The 16,954-nt window shown below is 32.7% G+C and overlaps 1 protein-coding gene across 4 annotated transcripts in view; it reads left to right on the forward strand.

The window, feature by feature from the left end:
• The first annotated feature begins 5,715 nt into the window (after positions 1-5,715).
• The window catches only part of LOC131052679 (flowering time control protein FCA), a 53,088-nt gene continuing 41,849 nt past the window's right edge, over positions 5,716-16,954 (forward strand). For all 4 annotated transcript variants that reach the window (XM_057987255.2, XM_057987256.2, XM_057987257.2 and 1 more), the window contains exon 1: positions 5,716-6,422. In XM_057987255.2, the coding sequence (XP_057843238.2) occupies positions 6,122-6,422 (301 nt within the window). In that variant the 5' untranslated portion in view covers positions 5,716-6,121. The remainder of the gene's footprint in view (positions 6,423-16,954) is intronic.

Consider the following 16,954-nt stretch of genomic DNA (forward strand, 5'->3'; position numbering starts at 1 on the left):
ATGGATTATGCTAACCATCTATAAGTCAAGGGCATGTTCCCATGCGACTGTTTTTTTTTTGTTAGCAACTGCTACTTAATATTTTTAGGAATTATTTGTGGAGTAGCTAGCCCCATGAATACTTATTTTTTCTACTTATTAGTACTTGGCGTAGGCAATACTATTGCATTCATTAAAGCCCAATCAATCAATTTGTTTGCACCAATCAAAAGTTATTATTATTTTTGTTTTCAAAATAAACTTGGTTTTTGTAAAGTTGAGATTTATATTTTAAATTTAAGATATTCTAAAAATTATTTATCTACATTATGATTGGTTTAAAAAATTTGGTGTTATAGGACCAAATTTTTAGGAATGATAGATTTTTTAGGTTTTTTTTGAATTTCTTTGTATTTTTTGAAAAAGAAATGTGTATTTTAAATATTTTTTTTAATTTGTTATTATTTATATTATTGTTAATATTTAAAAAAAATAGATATAGGAATTTTTATAATTTTTTTAATCTCAAAATATAGATGATAAAACCAATTATAAGGATCTAATTCAGTTTAAATTAATCAAATGAAAAATTAAATACAAATATTTCTATTAAAAAAAATAAACTTGATTATTATATGTATTCTTTATAATTGTATTTTATATATCTTTTTAAAATCATTCTATGTTTTTATACTTTTTAAAAATCATAAAAATTTTAATCTTTTTTTGGGGTTGATAATTATATAAATTTTTTTGGTAATTATTTTTTAAATAGATATAAAAAATTTAGTAATTCTTTTTTTTATCTCAAAATATAGATAATAAAATCAATTATAGGGATTTGATTTAGTTTAAATTAAATCAAATAAAAATATTTCTATTAAAAAAAACTAATTATTATATATATTCTTTATAATTGTATTTTATATATCTTTTTAGAATCATTCTATGTTTTAATACTTTTTGAAAATCATAATTTTTTTAATCTTTTTTTGGGGTGGGTAATTATATGTATTTTATTGATATTCAAAATAAAGTACATGAGTTGTAGTATCATCTATCCCACATCACAAAGAAAGATTGCCAAAATTTGCTCCAAAATGATGTCCATAGTCTGACAAAACATCAACCAAAACCTACCCTTGCCTTCCATTACTTTGCCCTATACACCCATTTATATAATTTAACAGTTTAAAACATATAATAGTTGATTAAGTAACTGCATAAACAAGCTTTAAACAAAAAATTGTGTTTTTCTTTTCATTTCTTCCTCATTGCTTTCAAAGGCCCATTAACCCACTAGTCTTTCAACTTGAATCTTACTTCTGGTTCTTATAGTCCTGCCTTCCTCTTTCCTTTCACTCGCTCTCGTTCCATCGCTTGTAGGTAATGAATCAACGAATCCCAATTGATATACACTTCTTCCCGATGCTCATCCCTGTTTGTTCACTACGCCTCATGAATAAATGACAACTGTTGAGGAGTCTCCTAATATGTGCCCTCGACCACCTCCCCAAGCATAAATTGTACCCTGGAATTTTCCATTTCCAACATCAAATGTAGATCATATAGCCAATCATTTTCCATACAACCCTTCAACACCCATTCAATGTTGTCTTTCCATCCAACCTCCAACCTCCACACCACCACCATTGGCACAATGTCTATATTCGTCTTATACCCATGTTTAGTCATCAAAAACTCTTCACCTAGAAGGATTTCCATGATCTAAATGAAAATATCTTCATCGAATTTGAAAAGATTTTTTATTCTTTTCTTAGTGACTTTGCCCATAAATGCTAATTGTTGCCTTGGCATAATCAAGGAAAAGGAGGCCTTCATATTGAAACACAGTCGCCACCAATCCTCAATTGTGAGCACTAGGTGCTACCAATGTCACATCACCCCATCACCACACCCTTTCATTAATAGCTTTTGAAAATGGTAGCGTACTATTCCAACTCAGAGATCAAGCTCAAGATTATGAAAATCTTCCATTTTACTTTTCGACCCATCATCAAAAGTCACTGCCCATTTGGACAGTCTATCTGCCATGTCATTCCTTGATCTCATCACATTCCCAACTTCAAATTCTTCAAAATTTTATAATAAATGCTTGACAACAACTATATATTTATTCATATTCTAGGCATGTATTTCACCCTTTTAAATTGCATTAATAATAATCAAGTAATCTCCTTCAAGCTGTATTTTTGAGAAGCACAATTTCCCCCAATTTTTAACACTTCAATAGTTGCTTGAGCCTCAACTTCATTATTCATTCCCTCTTTAAGTTTTGAAGCTCCAATTGCTACAATATTGCCCTCCCAGTCTCGTGCCACAAATCCAACTCTTGATGGTCTTGAGCTACCTTTTGAGACCCCATCAAAGTTAATTTTATACCATCCTTCCCTTGTCTTGGACCATTCCACCACCTTCACCTTCTCAGATTTCGGATTAGCCCAAGCAAGCCCAATAACAGGCCAATTTTTTAATCATTTTAATATATACAAAAAGATTTAATAACTTTTAATCATAAATTTAAATATTTTTCATTGTCATTCAAAACATGCATATTTTACTTTTATAATTAATAATAGTTATTTTATTAAGACCAATTATAATTAATATTACATAAATATAATTAAAATAATATGATATTACACTACAAATTAATAATTAAATTTGAGTTTAATTTTATTATTATTATAATATATTATTAATTTGAGTTTAATTTTATTATTATTACAATATTTTTAAAATTAAATTAGGATTATTCTTACAAGAAAAATGTATATTTTCACTATAAAATTTGTATTATATTATGTTATTAAAGTAAGAGTTATAGTTAATACTACATAAATATAATTATACTAATATTTTATAAATAACAATGATTCAAAATTATAATAATAAAAAAATAAAAAAATATTTTTTTGTTACAATTCAAAATTATAATAATTAAAAAATAAAAAAAAACATTTTTAATAAATACTATGACGACAAGTACTCGCCACTAAGTGGCACTTGTTATAGTACTATTTAATAGCTTATTTGATATCAATTTTTATGTGGAAAACCTAAACTAAGAAAAACTATGGCAAAAATCACACTCACAATATAATAAATTGATTAAAATGTTTAGACTAGAGGCTAAGGAGCTCATTGCCCTTGAGTGGACTTGCAAAACTAAGGTGCACAACCTTAGGTCAAGATAGAATAAGGACTTGAGAAAACTGAAGATTACTTATTCAGGGTAAGATACATGAGTTTTGATACAAAAAATTCAAAAAGGTTGAACTATAGAGAACCACATTCATTGAAATGTTGATCACAGTTCATTGTTCAAAACAAATCTCAAACTTTCTTCATCACTACTTTTCTATATATAGGAACCTTTGTACTACTTCACATTTGCTTTACACAATATATACAACTCATTCTTTTATCTGCTTAATCATTCCATCCTTTATATACCATCCACAACCACAATATGTACATGCAAAAAGGTCAGACCAAAAACCAATCTCCAAGACAATGTAGAAGACAAATGAAACATGTGAGGGATCACACCATGTCAACACACCTTCTAGACACTTCCAAAATAACTATTATGCAACCACACACTACCACACAAACTAAAATACCATAGGTCGGCCCTAAATAATAACTCTATTAACATGCACCAACACAATTGATTCAATCTTCAATGAGGGCCACCAAACATATTCAAAGATGACCAAAATAGCTACACAAAACATCAATGAACCCAAAACAATGAACCACGTCACTCTAACAAACTGAGGGTGAAGGAATGCAAAACATTCCTTCACACTGTCACTCTGTCACTCAATCAACTAGAACTTAGACTTGAATATCTTCTACTATAAAACACATGAGCATATGAAATTTGAAATATGATGAGAATATATATTCATAAGTATCATACTACAATCGCATGATCATCTGACACACATCTGCCATAATCTGGACCAAAGACCTGATTGACAAACTATTCACTAGAACAATTATACTTCACTGAATCACAACTGTGGACCATAAAGACTATCACTAGAGGTTGAAAAACACCACAATAAATCATTATTTGCCATCTCAAATGTCTACAAGAAATCTCCATACATTCGCTTAAATATTTTTCATTTAGTCATTAAAAATACTTATTTTCACTTTATTATTTATATTATAGAAATTTTTAATTATTAATAGTTATTTTATTGAGATCAATTATAATCAATATTACATAAATATATTTAAAAAAATATAATCTTAAAGAAATAATTAATAATTAAGTTTAAGATTAGTTTTATTATTATAATTATAATTATAAAATCTATATAATTAAATTAGGATTATATTTTTACAAAAAATGTATAGTTTTACTATAATATCTATTTTATATTATAATTATTAATATCATTTTATTGAAGTAATAGTTATAGTTAATACTACAAAAATATAATTTAAAAAATATGATTTTAAAATAACTATAATTAAGAATTATAATAAATATTTCTATTACAATACTATAAAGGTAAGTACTGGCCACTAGGTGGCACTTGTTTTTAAACAAAACATCTTAACTTTGTATATATAGTAATAATAATAATTTGTGCAATTAAAATTTGAAAAAAGAAGAAGAAATAAAATCTTAAAAAAGAGGGAAAACAAATTGTGGAGCCACGCGACATTTTTGTTAATATGTAGCCATTGCTTATTTCAAGCCCCCATTTTTTCCACAACTTACCCCACGTCCCCATGCTTTTTTGCTTATTTTTAAGCAGTGAAGATGTCCCATGTAATTTTTTAATTATGGGAAAATGACACATGACTTCTTTCCATTTTTTTCTCTCCTATTTATTTGCCTTAAATATTGCCTCTAGATTTTATTTGTAAGAAATATTATTTAAGAGGTCCACTTAAAAACTACCACAAATTGGTGCAAAAAAAGTTGAGCTCCATGGGAATAGTTCAATTTTTAACGTGAAATGTGGGACCTCATCCCCATTTACCGTCAAAATGGCCTAGCGAGGGTTTGAACCTTAATGGTCACAACAATAACAACACCTCAAACAATACACTATGGGATGAACCCCTTGTAAATGATATACAATACACTATGGGATGAACCCCTTGTAAATGATATTCTTAAGAATTATAAATTTAATTAATTAATTTATACTTGTCAAAATAACATAGATGAAGATATTTTATTTTATTTTAATAAAATAAAAACAAAACATATAAGATTGCTTTTTTCTCCCTTATTTGATAAAAAATGACACCTTTCCTAAAACAAAACGATAAAATTATGTTTCCTCCCTTATCCAATCAAAATGATAACTTTGTTTTATATGATTAATTTTTTTAATTATTATTATTTTACTAATTGTTTAAAAAAAAGATGATTTTTATTTAACTTCTATAAAATTTCTTAATTTAATCTTTATTTTAATTTTTTAAGAAAAACAATTTAAACTATAAATATGCTAATATAAACCCCCACCTTAAAAGGAACAAGAAGGAAGTAAAATAATTAGAAAGGAGCAAGAAAGAAAAGAATTACAAGAAATAGAATTATATTCCTTTCCACAAACCAAATCCTTAATTGGATAAGGTTCGACAAATTTAACGAAACAACACGCAAACGCGGTACTTTCCAAAAATACAAAATAAATTGACAAAATATATGAAGTCCGGTAGCCAAGTCAAAAAAGAAAAGAAAACGAAGTTCCCAACCTAGATTTCGAGAGCTTTTTGGTGAAGCCTTTTAAAGACATACAGAACCAACGAAAAATTCTTTTCTCCCACTCGGTGCTTGTGATCAGCAGAGATTCGAAGGCCTCAACGCGAAAGTCCACTGAAAGAACGCAAACCGTTAAAGGCCTGGGATACGAGCGTACGATCTCCGTCATTGTTCCAAAAGCTTTAATAAATAAAAGAACAAAGTTCCACAACAACTATCAGATCCACCAGGAACCTGTTGTTCGACAGCCATCTGACGGTTGTTTATCGCAAGCGCTTTCTAGGGTTTTTTCCGTGCTTCAGTTGAGCAATAAAGCTGGAGAGGTTACGAGGAGACCAGCAAATCAATAGGTTTAGTAGTAATAAACAACAGCTAGGAATGTCCAAGCAGGGTAATAATAGTAATGCTGCTGCAAATATTGATCCGCTCCCTGCTTCGAGGTATCCTGGTGTAACACGTGGCGGCCATATGGGAGGCGGCCAGCATGGAGGCGCCGCTAGTAATAATGCGTCAGTGCAGTCTTATGGTGGGCATCTTAGCGCAGGCGGTCGGCCCATGGGACCGAGGCCGCTCAACATGGGGCAGTCTGCGCCCATTCTAGGGCAGAAGAGGGATAGTAGCGGGTTTTCAGTCGGTGGAGGCCCGAATTATAGCCCTCGACATGGTGGTGGTTCGCAAGGTAAGAGGGTTTTTTTTTTCCTTTGTTTTCTTTTTCGGCTGGACTTTTTTTTCTGGCCAGTAAACGTTTCATATTATAGTTTTAGGGTTCGCTTTCACAGTGTTTTGAGTTAGGAGGGGCAAGTTCTGGAAAGAAGCCGTTTAAAAACTTGTTTTTTTTGTTTTCCGCTTATTCGTATTCTAGGGTTTTAAGGTTATCATTACAAATGTAATTTAATTGGAAGTTTTCTGAGAAAATAGCGTGGATCGACGTTTAGGGCTATTGTACTTTTCTGGAAGCTCTTTTTGAATTAAATATCGATCGAGGAAGACTAATTGCCAAACATTATTTCATTATGTGCACGATTCTTCGGGGTTAGATTGCGTAGATATGTTGTTAAGGTTATGTGCATATTAAAAAATGTATGTGATCTAGATATACATGTAATTAATTATACGGATTGCACTTGGAGGGAATTGTATAAGCGGTAATTTGTGATTGTATGGAGAGCACGTGGAGGAAATTGTGTAAACAATAATTTGAGGTACGAACAGTGCAGGGAGAAAATTTCTGTAAAAAACTGCTGAAGTGGATGTAATGGGATTGCAGAAGCCTCCTTCACAGAAATAACTGATTTGAAAGAGAGATTATGGAGATTAGGCATAAAGAATACTTTTGAACCTTAGTTACAAGAAACAAGAAAAAGGAAACAGGAAATGTGACAGAATGGTAGCGTGATGGCAAATAGGGGACGGAGGCTGCACATAAGAAGCCAATCAGAAATGCATTTTTGCAAATAAGACATATGCCATCTAAATCAAGTAGGATAAATTTGGAGGCACGTCACCATTGTTTTATTTTTTTTCCATATCCATATAGTTTTTTTTTTTTTTGATCGATAATGGGCCGAAGCCGATAAGGTGTACATACCCTACCCCTTGTGGGATTTTGAACTTGTGACCTCTCTTTCAAGAGCACAAGTTCTCCACCAGTAGGCCAACTCAGGATGTACTTCCATATCCATATAATTGTCATAGAGACTCATTTCAATCAATTTGACTTTGAAGAGTGCATTCTTTTTTTCAATACCACTCTTATTCAATACTAGAGCTCTTGCTGCATGCTGAATTTTGCAGCCATTGCTAAAATGATATAATAACTGATAATTTACCTAAGTTGCGGGTTTTGGATTTGGGTTTAGTCCGATGCTTTTCCTTGCATTGAGCTGTACAATATATATGTAAAATATAAAAAATATATAAAAGTTATCATAGTTTGAATGAAATGATCGAAATCAAGTACATAGCACTGCCGGTAATTGATGATTCAATGTTAGTTGCAAAGTTGCATGGACACGGATACAGATACAAATACAGATACGGTATCGGATACGGATACGGCCATTTTTTAAGATCCCCAATATGGATACAGTTGGATACGTCATTCATAAAAAACACATACACATATGTTTAACACAATTTTCTAAGTTATTCAAGGAGATTTCCATTACTTCAAAATCAATATAGACATATAATTGCTACATAAATAATGATAAGTTGATTTAACATTTTACAATATGCAAAAAAGTAGAGTTGCATTGGAAGATAACCCAAAAAATGGGTTACTGAAATAGAAAAACATTTCATTTGTCTTTCTCATTTGGTGTAGGTTTTGTTTATACCGTTTCTTTTTAAAAAAATGCATGAATGAAGTTTTTTAAAATTAAATTTAGGAAGATTTATGTCAAATTTTAAAAAAATCAAATTGCATAGTATCTAGCATGGTTGGAAATCAAGGTCTTTTGGGCATGCATGGGTACAGTATTCAATGTGTATCCGGGCTGTATCGGATGCATATCCATTTAGGAAATGGGAACGGATATGGGGATATGAGTGCCCAGTGAGGGACAAAGGAGTTTCCGGCTACTCTGGTCAGTTGTAAAATGTTAAAGAGAATTCTAAATGGTTTATTGTAGTATAACTGCACATGGAAAATCAATACAAGTCATCATACTGCATTTCATTTAGAGCATCAATGTTATCAACTGTTTATTTAGAACCGTGAGAAGCACCATGTCTCTCCCCATTAGTTGCTTTTGTTTCATGTGTTGTTAGTGACTTAGTCACTTCTCAGGGTCAGCAAGGGTTTTACTTCTTTTTTGCTTTTTTATGAAAGTGGGCTTTTTATGTTTTGTTTGGTGGGCTCTCCCTTGTTTGGTGAGGGTTCTGCCTTGGGCGGCCAGACATACCTGGGCCAGATCTGGATGGGGATCTGTAATCAGTCTGAACTGGTAACAAATTGTTTCTCTGAAAGAAAATGACAAATTACGAATTCAGAGATTTGTCATTCAAATGCTATCAAATGCTTCAGTTTGTGACTCAAAAATAGCTTTTATATTGATGATCTGGACTGCAAGTGGTATGTCATGAAGTCATTTTTCAATCTTGATTTCATTATCATATCATAACCAATATTTTCTTCCTAAAAAATGATTTTACTGTGATCTAATGTGGCAATGGGTTGCAGCATCCAAGAACAGCTACAAAATGGAAAAAATGTAAGCATCAGTTTTTGCTGGTTGTGGGCAACTTAGTGGCTCTAAAAGTGCAAGACAGATCCTCTGCGTTGCAATTTTTCCATTCCAGGTTTAGTGATGTTAATTGGGTTGTGGAAACATCAATTCTCTAATACTATTTAAAATTGTAATGGATTGGTAATATAGCACCAGGAGAAACTTATTCTGGAAATTATTACATTTGCATTGCAATTTTCTAAATATAATTTTTACATATAATTGGTCAGAAAGAGAGCTTCTAGAGAAGAGTGCATAGAAAATTGTCATTTTTGAGCATAAATTCTTTAATACAAATTAGAAATTTAATTGATTAAAATTTGGGGATTGAAAATTCAAATTGTCTAGGAAATAGTTTATACCTTATAGCTATGTTCGAATCTGCTCTTTGAAACTTTTCTGGAATATTTCTTTCCAATTAATAAGAATTTGCCTCAACTTTATAACATAATTTGAAATGTAATTTATCAGAATCAAAGCTTTTGTAGAAAATGGTTTAATTGGTTGGAATCAATGTTTTCAACCACTTTTTTTAATATTTGTTGTAGGCCCCTTTTAAATTAAAATTTAGTTGGCGAAATTAAAAAAAATTAATTGAAAAGAGAGCGTTGGAATCAAAATACTTGAAAGTAGTTTTCTTTGATGTTTTGGGTCACTCGTGGCAACAATTTAGGAACCTTTCCTTTCAATTAATACATAACTTTGGAATCCTTGGTTTAATAATATATTTTATAAATGCAAGTGATTGGAAAGAGAAATTTTAAAGAACATTGTATAGAAAACACTACGTATCAATATCAGGGCCACCTTTTCCTTCATAATTAACATGGATTGGAAGCGTTTCCTCTCTTATTTAATTCAAAATTATAATTGATGAGAGAGAATTTTTCATAGAAAATGTGATGGATTCATTTTTGGCTATTATGTCTGACATTTCCTGCAGGTCCTTTAGCATTTAGTATGGATTCGAAAAGTCCAATATCTGGAATATATTTAAAGGAAATTGATTTTCTATTGGAAATTATTTAGATTGGCATTTTGTGCCACTATGATGTTTCAAGAAGCCTCAATTTTTTTAATATAACTAAAAACAATAATTGATTGGAATGATAGACATAGAAAATTTTGTAGAAAATAGTTTGGATTGATGATACCCATGCTCCTCTTTGTGAGCTTTCCGGAAGCCCTCATTCCAATTAATAGGGATTGCCAAGTCACCATTCTTTAATATATTGTAAAAACATACTTGTTTGGTAAGGAGATCGTAAAGAGAAAATGGATTAAAAATCATTTGCATCAATGTTTTTGGCCATCCCATGAATTCTCTCAAGGGTCTATTTCCGACTAAATATGATGTCTTTTAATTCATTAGCTTTGGTGGATCCCAATTATTATTCATCAACAACAAAACTCCTTCCCTTACAATGTGTATCTATTTATTCATTTACTTGAGTTTTCTTGAAGCTTGTTTCTAAGAATCATTATTTATCACGTGAATGAATTTTTTTGATGTTTATCTTTTGAAGTTTAGGAGAAGAGTGTTATTTTTCTCTTTTTCAAACATTTGGCCTGCCCTTGAAAGTTTTCAATGGCTACGTCGACTCTTTTTTCTCAAGTCATAGGGTATGTTGAATTTTGGCCATGAAGTTCAAAATTCAATGGACTTCAAAACATTATCAAGAAATTGTTGAAATTCACCAAATATTCATGCAAATAAAAACCTACTAGCTTTGAAGTATATTTAAAATAACATTTTTAGGGTTCCTTCATCTATGTAATTCATGTGGGTCTTCATGAAGCATTTGTGAGGGCCATTCAACCTCCTCCCTCTTTCGATTGTAGCTTTCAATTTAAGCTACCCGATTGATGAATCTCTTGTATAGTTCCTAAATGGAGAGATAGATTTGTTGGTTAGAGCACGTCAAAGGGAATGGGCACAATCTTGATCTCTCTCTTTCCATCATCTCCAATGTTTCCTCTCCCTTCATCCTCTTCTGCTTCAACATTGATAGCTCCTTCACCCTTGAAAACTCTTGGGCCCCCAAATTGATTATTTTTGATATGTCCTTAATATTATTTATTGTATTATGTTTTTATATATTTATATTATGCATTATTTATTTATAACAAAATATATTTTATTTATATATATTAGTTATTATTTTATTAATATAAATATATATAAATAAAATTACATATCTATATTGTATAAAATATTATATTGATAATGTTTTTTTTCTTGGGTTAGTAATAAAGATCAAGTACATTTTGTGAAGTCTGCATAAATCAAAAAGACAAACCTGTGCATCCAAAAAACTGCCGCCCAATTCAATCACTATACCTAACAGCTAAATCTTGTTACACACCAACTATAAATACTGCCTGCAAAAAAATATAACACCTCAAAGTTTGCTGTGCAAACATTGAAAATTCTCACAGAATTACAACCGAGCCCTATCCTACCTATGAGAATAACACATATGAACAACCCTAGACACCTAAGATTTATACAAAGACAATTACATTACTCATTATTCACACCAGGCGACAAGGGACAATTGACTCAGTAGTCTGATAGTCAAATGCCATTTTTGCCTTGCCCTTCCTGTTTATGTCAACCTTTGCACCTCCTTGCTTTGCCTCCTTTGCGCATAGGAATGCCTTCAACTCGTTCCATCCAATCAAAGCATAACGTCAAAATCATGTAGTTAGTCCGAAATCTTGGCATAACGTTAACATTTTCCTATATTGATAACAATTAACTCATATGACATATTGATTAGAATCAAATCATAATCATGTGCATTGCGAATCACCATTCAACAATATTAAGCAACAAGTATCAGTGCATAAAACATCATCAAAATATTTAGGGCACAAGTGGGATGTAACAATTATAGACTCCACCTAAAAATCTCCTCTAACCTTGGGTGGGAATTTGAACATGCATTGGTAGTCACTCAAGGAGGTCATGTTTTTGATGGTACATTGACTGGAAGTGATCGGGGTTTTCACCCTCATTGACAGTGAACCAGAAAATGTTAACTTTGTTTGCTCAATCACCTCTCTCTCTCAAAACATCAAGCACTTACCTCAAGAGGTATTCATCTTGCTAAGTAAAAGGACTTCCTCACCTTGATCGGACTTTCGGAGTGTCACAGGAAATGCCCATGTGCTGATCTGACTCTTGAGGAGGCATTGACAATAGGCTGAGGCAAGGTAGGGTTTTTTGGGGGTCACTGACAGTGACAAATTTTCACTCAAATTTGTGAGTAGTAGCACTCACCTCACCAACTCAAAGGGTCCCTTATCATCATCAAAGCCTTTTCCATGTTGTTTAAGCCTTAGTCATCGCGTTCGCCAAATTTTTGGCTTCAGGTCCGAAATTCGGCGAACCTATAAAAAATTAATAAAATTTGTAAAACTTCGTAAAAAATTTGATGGTAGAAAGGTTAGGATTTTCAAGGTATATTCGCCAAGGTTTTGAGGCATTTCACAAAGGTTGAAGGTCGACTACTCCCCGACACAGCCACGTTTGTCCACTTTGAGGGTTTTTTGCTCTTTCTATCCGTCACGTGCTGAAGTTATCTGTTCTTGTGCGTGTATCGTGGGCGTGAGCAGAAAACCCTTAGTTGGGCCTTTGCTTTGTCTCCTTTGTTTCCCCTGTAGTGCTGCTATTAGAGCTCTCCGTTGTCACCAACTCGCCCATGCAGCCCGTAAGATTTCATATTAAATTTTGTTTTGTTTTTTAGGTTTCCTTAAAATTTATTTAATTTACTTATTAATATTAAATAGATTAAAGATTTATTTTAATTTACTTATTAATGTTAAATAGATTAAAAATTTATTTTAATTTATTTATCAATATTAAATAGATTAAAGATTTATTTTAATTTATTTATCAATATTAAATAGATTTATATTTATTTATATTGAATAAAAGTATTATATATTTAAACTAATAGTAATTTATTTTTATTTATGTTAAAAAAATATTACATATATTAAAAGAATAATAAGAATAATTTATATAAGGCGAATTAATGTCAATTTTTATTTTTGAATTTTTTGCCCTTGCCGAATTTCATACGAATTTTATAGTTGGTGAACTCGAACTCAAATTCAAATGCGGTGATAAAGGTTTCAGCATTCATCTTGATTGGCATTCATCAAACATCTCAATTCTTGTGATTAAACCTCCACAATCGCTCTCAACATATCACCTATGACTTGAAGGCATTGAAAGCTAAATTGACCTCACCTCAGCGCAAAGAGAGAGACATGACCTGATCACTTCTTGGCAACCTAAGACATTGCACTTCCTCAAGCGCAAGGTTAATAGCTAGTGACTCAACTAGACGACCAAATAAATGACGACTAACCTAGAAAGCAGTAATAAGTAGGGGTCCCCATCTGCAATGGTGTGATGTGTGAAATCGTCACGACACATCCCAATGCCATGTACCACATAAATAGCAACTCACCTCTGCATGCCATAAATACCATCGTACGTGCTACCATAAATGCCCTTCTCAATAATAATTATGATTGGCTTTGGCAGCGTACAGTGCTGCTCACGTACCGAAATCCAACTCATGCTAGTCCTCCGACAAACCATGTAATTCTTCATCAAGGGAGAGCGCTACCTTGGACAATTTGTCAGCAACCATATTACCTTCCCTATAATATGTGAAATTCGAAAATTGGTGAACGTTGCAAGCATATCCCTTAATATTTGAATATATTTATTGAGTCGCCAAGCCCCCATTTTCCCTTTGATCAATGCATTGATAATGACTCGAGAGTCACTCTCTAGGTGAAGATTAGAAACATTCAATTTTTTGGCCATTACCATTTCTAGCAATGTAGCTTGAGCCTCTGCCGCATTATTCGTTCCTTCCCTCAATCTTGAAGCACCAAAAGTGATAATGCTTCTTGTACAATTCTTAGCAACATATCTTGCCTTTGAAGGACTGAGATTTTTTTTTGATGCCCCATCAAAGTTCACCTTGATTCATCCTTGTTTGGGAGCACTCCATTCAACAATCTACTCTCCTTGAGACCTAGATTAACCTTGTAAGGCCCATTTACAAGCCCTATATTGATAAATTTTAATATATATAATATTTATTATATAATACTTTTATATATTTGTAATATTACTTCTTTATATTATGTTTTATCTACTTTTAATATTATATAATATATCACCTATTTATGGGGCTAGATAGGTTAATTGTCTAAGGGTGTCAGGAAGGATGTGAAGTGGTTACCTATTGCCGGGAGGGTATTCTCTATTGCCGGGAGGGTATTCTCATTATTGGATGGAAGGAACGGCCTTTAAACAAGATAATTCCCCTACAATCGAGCTACCTCCCTGCAGGGGGGCTAAGGTCTATTGACGGGAGGGCTGGCCCTACTAGTTGGGGGGCCTACCTTTCATCGATCATTCGTCCGGCTTCACCAGAAGTAGGTTGGATGAAGGTCGATTTTGATGGGGCATGTATGAGGTGAAAATTTCAAAGGAATGAATCATCAAATAGGACAAGCTCAAAGATTCTACGATTCAAACTAATTCCAAAACCTCAAAATGATTGGAGAATTAATGAATACAAACTTGAAATCAAATGGAAATTACACAATCATACATCACTCAAGCATGCATCCTATTGGCCTCCATTGCTCTTATTGACCTTCATGTGATGGCAATATGTTGCTCTTGGAGTCTATAGCACTATTACGGTAGTGTGATTGCACGAAAGCTTGAAGACTATGGTTTAGAATGACAAATGATCAAGGTTGCTTTTATAGATTTTCTAATATCGGTCAATGATGGAGATTTGATTAGAATATTGATGATGTAGCCCAATGCAATTTGGGTAAGGTTGGGGCAGGTTGCGTTGTCAAAAATAGGGAAGGAAAGGTCCTTTTGATGGTAGGAAAGTGGAGGTCAAGCTACAAATAATGAAGAAGAGTTTTAGGTAGCACTATTGGGTTTGAGTGCAAGAAGAAAATTGGAATGTTGTGATAAAATACATTTTGAAGGGGTCACACAAATTGTCGTTAATGCCACTTGAACTGGCCAAACTCCAAATTAGAGACTAGGAAATCGGTTTCGACATATTCAAGGGGAGGTTAAATTGTTCATTGAGTTTGTCATCTTACATGTGTACCAAGAAGGTAGTGAGCTAGTGGATGACGTTGTAAAGATGACGGTTGAGATGATCTCATGGGGAGTAGAGGTCACATCAATGGAAGATTGGCACAATTTATGTAACCTTGGCATCGCTTCCCAAAATCACAGTACTAATCAAGTATAATGGATGGGACAACCACCATTATGAGATAGTAAGCGAAAGGAAGGAGGAGTATGATTATTGTAAGTAAATCATGCCACCTGGGCTATTTAGCCATAGTAAGTGGTAGACATGACTATGTAACAAGCAGTAAGAGAAAATGGACTCATCCATTTGCTTGATTTCACGGAAAAGGCAAATGGCTTTTTATAGAGATATTTCCTGGGAGGAAGATATGATGGAGATTTTAAGACTAGAATAGGGGTGGTCCTCCACGCCTTGTGCATGGTACTGGGGACTATTTGAATGGGAATGACAAGTTTTGAGTGAATTTGGATTTTGGCCTCTATGTTTTTAGCCATGCTATTGGATGTTGGGGAGTTAGAGACTATGGTGGGAGTGCTTATTGCGAAGTTGATTTGAAAGTGATGGTGCAGAGGTTTGAAGGGGTACCCCTAGTGGGCTATCCCGGGTTGTGGCTTGATTCCTGATGGTGGAATGCTATCGAGATTGGGTGGAAATGACAATGACCTTGTTGTGCCATTCGTGGTGGTGGGGGGGTTGGAATGAGCATTGTAGAGCAAAGATCCTAGCCTCACATTGGCATCAATTTTCGGAAAGGGTGTATAGAAGGAGTTGAGGCTGAGGATACAAGGGGGTCCTTTGCCTTGGTAATGGATGCAAGGGATGATGTTGATGAAGCAGTTAATGTCAAGGAGGACGAGCAACAGGGGCAAAAGGACAGTTCTCTTTGTTTTGTTTGCAAGTTTGGAAATGAGACTGCAAATTTCTATTGTTTGGATAATATTTAGTAGCCAGGGTGATGGGTTAGGTGTTATGGTCCTCCCAAGTGTTTTGGAATCGTGGGTCAATTTTGTAGGTAGGACCCACTGAATGTAAAATTGTAGATGATTTGTGCCAGAATTAGGGGCAGAAGATGTAAAATTCTATTTTGGTATTAATATATGCGTGTGGCTCTGCAGAGTCACATTAATCGATCAAAAAATAAAATTATTTTGTACATAACATATATGTTCATTTCTATAAATATATAATTTATTTTAATAATGAAACTATATGAATAAATTTTAAATAATAAAAATAAATATAATACTATAAATTTACAAAACTACATTTTTATATTATATAAAATAAATTATACACACACATGCACTTAAGTTACTGGGTTCTTGTGAATTGGTTCCCATTTTCATAATCTAACAAACACAACTCTATTTCACACAAACTCATTCTTCCCATGCCATTTTTAAGGAGGACGATTACAAACTATCTAATTTCCCCATTAAGTGATAATATTGTGAAAATGGTGGTCTCCACTCCCTAACCTCGACTACTTATTATTGGTATCTTTGTCACATAAGAAACTTGATTTTAATGACGTGATCTAGGAGTGGGGACCAAAACTGACATCTCAAACAATTTTCTTTATGACTATCATAATATCATCAATCGATCAATGATGAAGTATCATATTATAGTAGATTCAAATGTCAATTTAATTATAAAATATAATATTAGATGATATATCAAATATATTTGCAATTTTGTGTATTTTTTAATTTTTCACAGATGCACAAGCACACATATAATACAGCTGTACCAAAAAACCCAAGATTTTTCTTCTTCGTACTGGCATGCCAAAACTCTTTACTCAACATTGTAGC

This window comes from Cryptomeria japonica, chromosome 5 (assembly GCF_030272615.1).
Source record: "Cryptomeria japonica chromosome 5, Sugi_1.0, whole genome shotgun sequence".
Classification (NCBI taxonomy): domain Eukaryota; kingdom Viridiplantae; phylum Streptophyta; class Pinopsida; order Cupressales; family Cupressaceae; genus Cryptomeria; species Cryptomeria japonica.